Raw genomic sequence first — 11,193 nt, 5'->3', positions numbered from 1 at the left:
CCATCAAATATTTACAAACCAAAACAAAAGTCTCTAAGCTGAGAATTTTAGGAGCCAGGTTTGTCTGCAGTGATAGCCCAGTTTGTGATCTGTTGCAGTGATGCTGTCCAGACAGCCAGCAAGGGACAGGGATAGGGGAGAAAAAGGTTGCTGCTTTGTAGGAGGGAGCAGGCGGGGTCTGCTAGTGACCGATGTACAAGTATTTGACTAGTGGATTTCAGACACATGCACATACCAAGGAAAGGTCTGATATGTTCACTGATGTCCACTGAGATGTTACAGGAGACTGTGCACTGGACAACTTACAAACTGCAATTTATGAACCTTTGAATTCCCTACTTTTCATCATTCGTTTCTAGTAGAAGGACAAATAAAAAGGTAAATAACAATTAATTGTATTCACTTTTGTAAATATGTTAAAATAAGTTAATTTTTAAATGTGCATTTTATCAAATGTAGTTTTGAGTAATTTTTACGTAACAATTCTTATTTTTACGGTAAAATGCAGTGTAATATATAGGGAGAATGGCATATTGGATTGTAAATGATTAAATATGCAAAAATCAATAGCAATATTGTATATGTGTATATATATATATACTTATATAGCTAACTATTCAAGGTGGTCATGTATCACATAGTATTAGAACTATATCATAATTTGTACATCAATTTGTTAACATTTGTTTATTTTTTAACACTAATTAAGTCAGACAATATTTTGTGTTATGAATAATGTAGATATTGTTATTGTGATATAATATAAGATACAATATTGTGAAAATTATCATTACATTGCTCTTCTTCATATCCTGGTTTTCCGCTTTTTTATTATTGCTATCATTTAAGTGACAATCTATAACAGCCATTGTTTTATACATTAATAAAATCATTTAATTATTATGCTATAGGTAAATGACAAAGTAGTGGAATAAAAAATGTCAATCATGTCCTTTCCTGGGGGGAAATCTTCCATGTACAAAGACCAAACCATATTTATATGAACATTTTGGATTTTAAATGTGCTACCAGTAAGCAAAGATTATGTTGCATGCACCTAATATAAAGATTTTTTTCTTAAAATGTGATATTTTTATGACAAAGGCATTTAAAAATATCTTTATTTTGGGAACATGTAACATATAGTTACATAGTTAGTCTGGCTGAAAAAAGACAAAAGTCCATCCAGTTCAACCATAAAAAAAAAAAAAGTTATAATCCTACACCCACAGTTGATCCAGAGGAAGGCAAAAAAGCCAGCAAAGCATGATCCAATTTGCTCCTGCAGGGAAAATAAATCCTTCCTGATCCCCCGAGAGACAATCGGATATTCCCTGGATCAACATTGTCTTTGCTTACCCGCTGGCACATTTAAAATCCTTAATTTTCATATAAATATGGTTTGAAATAATGCTATAATTTAGTTTATATAAAAGTATAAAATAAGATAAGGTTTTAATACATTTACACTTTTGTCATTTTGCTCAGGTCCTGCCTGGATATACTGATTGATTTTCCTTTTGTACATCTGCATTTATCAAATAAAGTATCAATTATTAACCCACCATGCAGATCATAGAGCAGTCCGCAGGTTTGATGTTACTGCTGTTGTCTGCAGTTGCAGTTTTTGGAGAAGAGAATGGTCCATCCCTTCAACCATTACCTAATGAAGGACTTTCATTTTTGGGAAGTGTGCCCACGACAGCAAAGTCAGCTGATTTCAGGACTATGAATGCTAAGGCGCTTAATCATACTGCATTTAAAGGTTTTGCTGGTGAAAGAAAATTGACTCCATTGTGTGATAGACAAACTAGGATTCAGGACACATTCAAATATATCACCACAGTGGTGTCATGCCTAATATTCATAGTGGGCATCATTGGTAATGCAACACTTTTAAGGATCATCTTGAAAGAAAAAAGTATGAGAAATGGTACCAATTTACTGATTGCCAGTTTAGCTGTGGGAGATCTTCTTCATATCATCATTGACGTGCCAATCAATACATTTAAGGTACGAAAGGATCCATTTCCCTCTGTGACTTCTAAGAATCTGGTATATTAGTGAAATTCATGCTTTAATCATATAAATGTATATATTATATATATATGTATATGGATCTAATAGTCATTGTGGCACTGCTACCAGTTTGAATATTACATCTAGAAAAATGCTATATGAGATTTAAATCAAACCTATCTTAACTGTGTTTGCTGTAAGAACATTGTGCTTGTTATTTTTTTTATTTCTTAATCGGCTACTTTGGGAGTATATTACACCCAACCATTGACTGTTATGATATATATATATATATATATATATATATATATTTATATATATATATACTTGTCTAGCCCCCAAAAAACTTAGGGATACCTAAGGCATGGCTTTATTTTACATTATTGAACATGACCCATCTAATTATCCTATTTACCTGTCTTATTATATGATCATTACTAATGCATTTAATGACAATAGAAGAGAGGGGGTTTATTCAGTTGGAGTTTACAGATAGCACTTTGCAGTTTATTTACTGATAGTAAATAAGTACTAACTGAATAGATCCCAGCATATGTTATATGGTGTGATTAATGTGTGATATGTTCTTAAACTGGTCTGTGATTATAATTAATGGATGTTTATATGATTCACGGTTTCTCCCCAACTACTAGAATGCATTGATGATGATTTTGACCAACGTTTTTTAAGATGCATACCAAAATCAGGGGAGTAAATCATTTGTCCCGTATTTAAAAAAAAAAAAAAAAAGGTTCTTGAATTAGAAAATAGTATGCCCATTCATTAAGTAAGCCCCATGGATTATCATGCTTTGTACAAGGTGTACATTCCCTCTATGACTAAATTCAGTATCTTAAAATAATTATAATCTATTGATATAATGTTGGGAATAATGTGCTATGATCTAAGAGGAAGGAGAAGGGCAAGTACTGTAAATATACAAAACTTGACATAGAGGTTAAAGCAGAGAGGAAGCCATTTATAATCCTAGACAAGCCATGTAGAGTGCTATACTGGGATCAGATATTACATAAAAGGATTAGCACTGTAAACTGTGTATCACACTGTTGCCATACAATGCTATAGGGGATTAGCTTTGTTACTGTTCCTAATAATCCACAAATGGAAACATAGCTTGCCTCCTTTGACTTGTATGTAATATAAAGAAATTAGAACTACAGACAAATGTATACAAGTAAGATATAAAAGCTTCTTTAAGGAGATGTAAATATCTATACTATCAGTCACATTGCCCCTTGAGCTTAGTTTTATTCTAAAAGAAATAGACATTCTAAGCATGAAAACTGCTTACTCAAATGGTCAGACTGCCACAAACTGTGCATGCCTAGACATTTGTAATACTTGGAGCATATCTATACTAAGCTAATGTACAGTAATAGGTTACAGGCAAGGGATCTTTCACATGTAAAGCAATATTTTAAGGTTGCATATTTTAGTAATGTAGGAATTATTAACTTTTTAAATTGGCTCTTGCATTGCCAAATAATCAACAGTGGAAAATATGTGGGGGTTTTTGCCTTCTTTTTTAATGAGAAGCAGGAACTGCTGACACAGGTCTGTGCATGAACAATACAGATAAGTTGTTCATAATATCCGTGCTGATGTTAAATATACAATTACATAGTAGTGTTAATTCAGCCACTGACAGATTCAATGGAAATATGCTACTTTATCTCACTAATAAAAGACTGCAAATGCCATCCCCAGGGACAAAGTGCTTTCAACATAAAGCTTTGTAGAATTTTATCTTTGTTTCTTTGAACAATATGTGGTAGATAACCACGGGAACTGCAACTTTAAAACCAACTTAATAATAACACATTTTATTGCATCGAGTCAATCTATGTCGTTATAGCCTATGGCACTAGTTCCTGGCCAGAATGTTACCCACATATATTGCATTAATGATACTATAATTTATAAAAACAAAATCCTATTTAATCATTTGAAAAAAAAAAAAAAAAGATGTGGCTTACATGAAAACTTTAATTAGAAGGAAAATATAGTAAGTTTTCAGGCAATTTGTTTGCATAGACTGAAAATCTTCAAAAACTGCTTTACCCACTTAATTCAGCTGCGGCATATCTGTAATATAACCTATTTTATACACACGTCTAGAGCTATTGAAGAAAGCAGTAATAGGGTCAGGGCTGTGGACACTGTACAGATTATAGACATTATTATAACGCCAACAAATTATACAAACCTTTACATAATGTACATTTACATTAGTACCTGCCCTCAAGGAGCTTACAATCTAAGATCCCTCTAATACACCCATGCAGAACCATGCAAGTGCAGGGAGAACATTCAAACTTCATACAGGTAGTGTGCTAGCTGGGATTTGAATTAAGGACCCCAGTGCTCCAAGGCAAAAGTATTTACCAATAACCGAATGTGTTGTGTTATTTATCATAGCTAATGATAGTATTTTTTCATTGCATTATAACATTCATTTAAAAAGAAACTGACAATATGTGAAACTTCATGTAACTTCTGAACTTCTTCATTTCTCAGCACTCTTTTCAGGGTAATATTTTCCCTGTAAAAAATAATATTGGCCTGCTGAGGGACTTGACACATTATTTGATTAAGATTTATTAAAATCTCTGTTCTCAACTGTATAATGGGCTTTTAGAGCTAGGGTGGAGAAACAGAAGTACACTGATCTTCTCAGTGAATGGCTGTGCAGGGTGGCATGTCAGCCTATGTCTGACCATTGGAGGACAGGCACACTGCTTTCCCAGCACAGCAAGAAAACTGATCATGCTGGGAAGGATGTGTTCTCATGCCTAGTGTGGTCAGTGTGAAATAGGAAAGGGACTGGTAGGATGAGCTTCATGTGGAAATATAATTAATCGCTTTGGTAGAGTAAAGGTGTACTTGTAATACTTGCCTGACCCCACAATGATTTTTACTCCCAAATTCTACCATATGCTTTTGAACACATTTAATAATAAAGATCTTCTTTCCATTTTCTAAAATGATTAGAGGTGGCACAGTAGATTCTTTGCTAAGTGAATTTTTGTTATCATTCTTTTCCTTTTTAACTGTATTCTACTACATTGTTAGCATTAGACACATGTAGAATGGACACTGACCTGGTGATATAGGGCTACACACACCTGAGGATTTAGTCACTTAAATATTATTATTATTATGCAGGATTTATATAGCGCCAACAGTTTACTCAGTGCTTTACAACATAAGGGCAGACAGTACAATTACAATACAAAATAATACAGGAGGATTCAGAGGGCCCTGCTCATTAGAGCTTACAATCTAAAAAAGATTGGACCCTTAAATGAGCCTCCCTTCACCCACCATAAACAACAACTATTCATTTTATTTTCACTTTACCATTTATAATATAGTATCCCAGTGACAGGTTATTTCTGTTCATCAGTGAGATAACATTATCATTTGAAAATGTTTAACCTTGTATCTTGATTGTGCTGTACCTAGTCATATCCTCCAATACACCTAGTAATTCGCATGTACTAGATTGATGGATAGCTGTGCTAAACATCTATCTACTGTGCAAAGATCAAGATTCATTTAAAAAGTGTGCTTTTGTATATACACATAATATTATGTGTTTATACTCAAACTCCCTCCAACCCCGTTCCCCCTCACTCAGCTACCCCCTCATCACCCCTCTCCCACGGCCCCACCACTGCTCTGACCTCCACTTCCACCCCACCCTTCATTCCTCATACTGAAGCCCCCCACAACACTTCACACCTTTGACCTTACTATCATCGAGGAAGTCTCCAAGATCCTCTCTGATACCCGCCTCACCACCTGCCCCCTCGACCCTATCCCCTCACAACTCCTACGACCTCCCTCCCCCTCCATCCTACGCTCCCTCACCCACATCTTTAATCTCTCCCTCTCCTCCAGCACTTTCCCCTCTGAAACATGCACACATCACCCCCTATAATTAAAAAGCCCTCCCTGGACCCCAATGACCCAAACAACCTCAGACCCATCTCCCTGCTCCCATTTACATCCAAACTCCTCGAGAGCCTAGTCTACACCCGCCTATGCTCTCACCTCAACGACAACAACCTACTTGACCCCCTACAGTCCGGCTTCCGTCCCCTACACTCCACCGAAACTGCCTTACTCAAACTCTCCAACGACCTGCTAACCGCCAAAGCTAATGGCCACTATTCAGTGCTCCTACTCCTTGACCTCTCTGCGGCCTTCGACACAGTCGACCACCCCCTCCTCCTCAAAAAACTTCACTCCCTCGGCCCCAGAGATTCTGCTCCCTCCTGGCTCTCATCCTACCTGTCACAACGCTCTTTCAGCATTACCTATAATGCTACCACCTCCCCCTCACTCCCCCTCTCTGTTGAGGTCCCTCAAGGCTCCGTCCTTGGGCCCCTTCTCTTCTCCATCTACACCTCCTCCCTTGGCCAACTCATACACTCTCACGGCTTCAACTACCACCTATATGCCGATGACACACAAATCTATCTCTCAACCCCCCACCTCACCCCCTCAGTCTCTGCCCGAATCACACACCTACTGAGCGACATATCTGACTGGATGTCGCTCCACTTCCTTAAACGGAACCTCTCCAAGACCGAGTTTCTTGTCTTCCCCCCAGCCCGGACACCACCCCCCATTGACTTCTCCATCATGTCCAACAACGCCACCATCAAACCCGCCCCGCAGGCCAGAGTACTTGGTGTCATTCTGGACTCCAACCTATCCTTCCAGCCCCAAGTCCAATCTTTAACAAGCTCGTGCAGACTCCACCTCCGCAACATTGCCAAAATCCGCACGTTCCTAACCCCAGAAACCACTAAACAGCTCATCCACTCCCTCATCATATCACGACTCGATTACTGCAACTCCCTCCTTACTGGCCTGCCTCGCCGCTGGGTATCCCCGCTTCAGTCGATCCTGAATACAGCAGCCAGACTCATTTACCTTTCCAACCGCTCCATCTCCGCCACCCCCCTCTGCCAATCCCTCCACTGGCTTCCGATTGCGCAACGGATCAAATTCAAAATCCTAACACTGACGTACAAAGCTGTCCACCACACTGCCCCAAACTACATCACTGACCTAATATCCAAGTACCACCCAGCACGCACACTCCGCTCCTCACAAGACCTCCTTCTCTCTAGTTCCCTGGTCTCCTCCTCCCATGCCCGCCTCCAGGACTTCTCCAGGACTTCTCCAGGGTGCCACCCATCCTCTGGAACTCCCTGCCCCAACCAATCAGATTATCACCTACTCTTATCTCCTTTAGGTGCGCCCTGAAAACCCATCTCTACAGGGAAGCCTACCCCACCCCCTGCTAACTTGCCGACCTCCTCCACTCTTCCTACCACTCCATCCCCCACAGCTATCTCCTCCTGTACCACTATCCGCTCCCTCCTAGATTGTAAGCTCCAAGGAGCAGGGCCCTCGATCCCCTCATGTTTTGCATTGTATTGGTATTGTTCTGTCACATGTTCTGTCCCCCTTTGTAATGTACAGCGCTGAGCGAACTATCGGCGCTTTATAAATACTGTATATTAATAATAATATTAGCATATATATATATATATATATATATATATATATGACTTATTGCTAATCCTTTAGTTTAATTATAATTTACACTACTATAGGCATCTTTGACATTTAGTTATTAACTTACATTATGCTTTACAAGGACCCATACACAAACATTCACTTGATTAAAAGATAAATTAGTCCAACCAAAACAGAGATTTTTGGCAGATGCTTGAGAGTTTAGCCACTGAAAGGTGTATTTATCTCTCAGGATCTGTAGTTGAGTTCCAAGTGTGCATATGAGTCATTTACAAAGTGGGCTTATTGCAACTACTGTTTATTATATTATTGTATTTAGTTTGGATAAAAAATTATGACAATAAAATTATTTTTTTACGAAACACGATTGGCTCAATTCACAAAGCCAAACTACCAGGATCTTTATTTTCAAAAAAGCTATTTTTAGTTGAATCCAAAAAGATTTGAAAATTTGAAAATCATAGGTACCTCCATAGTTCAGATTACAATACATGGTGATAAAACAGTTTTTACTGAACACAGTAGGCTCAATTCACACAGCTAAATCGCAATGGTAAAGATCTTTATTTTCAAAAAAAGTTGTTTTTTAACAGTTATCAAACAGTGTATCTATAGCCAAATGTTTTTTTTTTTTTTTATTGTAATATCCCTAATATGAATTGTGAAGAATGTGAATTACCAACGTTTGCTATGGATTGCAAAATATGATTCACAGTATTTTCTAGATACAGATGTATATTTTAGACCAGTCAAAAACAAAAATAGTCTATAAAAAAACATCAACAGTGGGAAAGAAAGGTTTTTGGAAAGGTTTTCCAATAAAAAAAGGAAAGTTTAGACACTCTGGGAAGTTTTTATTGAGTCTATGTCCAGTTTTGGGGAGATTAACCACTCTATTTGTATTGGTGACCATTTTCACAAAAAGTAAGGGCTCATTCACACATGTGTTGATTATGAAGAATGAAGCAACGCTTATTAACACACCTATAGCATTTATGAAGTGTTACTGATGCGTTTATATTGTGTTTTTGAAGTGCTGAAAAAGCATCAGGAATTCTTGTAAAATGCCCAGGAAAGTGTTGCTTTTCTAGGGGGAAGGGGTTAATTTACTAAAGCTGGTTCATTCAGAATCTGGTGCACCTGTGCATGGTAGCCAATCAGCTTCTAACTTCACTTTGTTCAATTAAGCTATAGCAATAAAACCTGGAAGCTGATTGATTTGTATGCAGAAGTGCACGAGATTCTCAGTGAACCAGCTTTAGTAAATAAACCACAAGGTGCTTAAAAGGGAAATGATGTAGAATAAATGAGCTATTTTGAGGCGTGGTTAGGTTGTGTTGTGACAGCACACATTTTTGTGAATTCTCTGCAAGATGGACTTGTATACTTTGATCTCTTTGACACTTGGTGTGGCCCAGCTGAAGTTGATCATGGAAAAAATGGCCAGGCAGAAAATGAGGAGGATGCTGCACCAGTATTGGGTGCATTCCATAGTCTCACAGACAATTTCCAAAAGGCATCTCCATACTTTTTACCACATATTGTGGACATACCTCTAAATGTTCTTTGTTTATAACTGCATGAAGATGTTCATGTTTAATGACTTTCTTGAGATTGTTCTCTATTATTTCCCAGTTCTGGAATACAGGAACCTCCACTGTCTTTCCCCCAGTGCCAAGCTAATACTTTATAAATGCTGCACTATAACATCATAAATCCTGTAGGTGGGATTATAGTGTAGTTAAGGTGCGCTACCAATGACAATAATAGAGGCAGGCAGCTGGTAAGCATCAAAGCCTCATGAAAGTGACATACCGCTTAAACACAACACAAAACTACCACTCCTGTGTGTACTGCACTGTGTGGTTCCCACTGTAATAATCATGGAAGGCAATGAAGGGCAGTTATAAGGCTTTTTTAAAAACTCTGCCTAAATGCTGTTTAGACACAGGGCATTGACACACATGTGAACAAACACTATTTTCAAAGTTTTAACACTCACCAGAACAATAGATGAAGCCAAATCTTCCAGAAGGAACATCTAAAAGGGAAATTTCAATTATTTTGTGAGATTCCTATTAACCTCCTGTTGTATCTCCAGGACATGACATTAAGAGAAAGCTTCACATTAGTATGCAGACACCCTGACAAGGGTTTTATCTTTTTTTTGTACTCTAGGCAAGGCTAATAAAAAAGTTTGCCTTGACATAGACTTTGACTAAAGCATATTTCTGTTTTTACATTTTAAGATTTTAATTGGTAAGGGGTAATTTGGACATCTTATTGCTCAACCTATCAACAACAACATGTTGTTATTAATGAAAAACCAATAGCTCATTTTCAATAATAACCCTCATACTTTAGAAGTGAGTACATCTATTATGAGATAGGGAAGGCTCTGGTGCACAGAGGTAGATTATCCCAGAGTAATACAATGTTCATTATAAACAAAGAAAATAATATAATATATATATATATATATATATATATACAGGAAACAGACAAAAGCCTAGTGGCTATCAGGACACTATTCAAAAAATGGTCATGATAAAAATGCCCATAAACATGTATAAGTCTTTAAAATTTCTATGGAACACTGAGGTTTAGGTAGCAGCAGCCATCCGAGCATTGCCAACTCTAGATGCAGAGACAAAAGAGAGAGAGAAGGAGGTGCCAGCTAAGTGCAGTAGTTATGTGATGCGCTTATTGGCATAGGATAAAAAACACTCACAAGAAAGTTAAAAGCTCATCTGTGGATGGATATGAAGCTGCTCCTCTCCATCCTGCAGGTATCTAGAATGCCATGGGATGGGCTGGCATGGTAGGAAGCTGTGTAGGCTAGGTAAGCTCCTGAGACGCCAAGGAGATGAGGCTGAGATGGTTGGAAGCCATCTGGACCAGGTAGAGTCCGCGGTAACGAGCGTGGAACGAGCCAGCTAAAGTGACATCACTGGAAGACTCGGAGGGCCGGACATGAGACACAGAATGAGACAGACTATGCGCTTGGAGCCTCTAGATTCATATCCGTCCACAGATGAGCTTTTAACTTTCTTGTTTCTTGTGAGTGTTTTTTATCCTATGCCATTAAACGCATCACATAACTACTGCACTTAGCTGGCACCTCCTTCTCTCTCTCTTTTGTTAGTACATCTATTATGCAATAGTAAAGTAATAAATTAATATAATGAAATACTTCTAAAACATGTGCATATACAAAAATAAATAATAAGGTGAATAGAAGCAGCAATAGAACAAATAGCAGCAATATTAAAAGGCAGACACAGTGAGGTGCTCTGATCAGCGCTACCAGTCTAAAGTGCGAGAGTTCATGAGTTATTAATATAGCAATAATTAATATACTGATAACTGTGGTGATGGTATCCGTGACACTGAGTGGTCAGCGTTGGGTGATATAAAATGAATAGTGACTGATAGTGAACATATATCAAATGACACAATTGCGATAAACAATAGTTATAAAAAAATCCAGAAAATAAATCTGTGAACAGGTGACATCCAGTGCTGGTGAATCCATGAAAAGTATTCCTTTATATGCATTCACCAGAAGCGCATATAAAATGCGCATGAACAGCTGGT

General features: G+C 37.8%; 1 protein-coding gene across 1 annotated transcript in view; it reads left to right on the top strand.

Annotated features, from left to right (window-relative positions):
* The first annotated feature begins 244 nt into the window (after nucleotides 1-244).
* The window catches only part of EDNRB (endothelin receptor type B), a 45,471-nt gene continuing 34,522 nt past the window's right edge, over nucleotides 245-11,193 (top strand). Inside the window, exons 1-2 of the mRNA XM_089680458.1 lie at nucleotides 245-378; nucleotides 1,489-2,013. Coding sequence (XP_089536584.1) covers nucleotides 1,567-2,013 — 447 coding nt within the window. The 5' untranslated portion in view covers nucleotides 245-378; nucleotides 1,489-1,566. The remainder of the gene's footprint in view (nucleotides 379-1,488; nucleotides 2,014-11,193) is intronic.

The sequence above is a fragment of the Staurois parvus genome, unplaced genomic scaffold (genome assembly GCF_062004578.1).
Source record: "Staurois parvus isolate SC_StPar_1 unplaced genomic scaffold, SC_StPar_1.0 ptg000243l, whole genome shotgun sequence".
Classification (NCBI taxonomy): domain Eukaryota; kingdom Metazoa; phylum Chordata; class Amphibia; order Anura; family Ranidae; genus Staurois; species Staurois parvus.
Note: the sequence above shows the minus strand (reverse complement) of the source record. Positions and strands in the feature narration are given on the sequence as shown.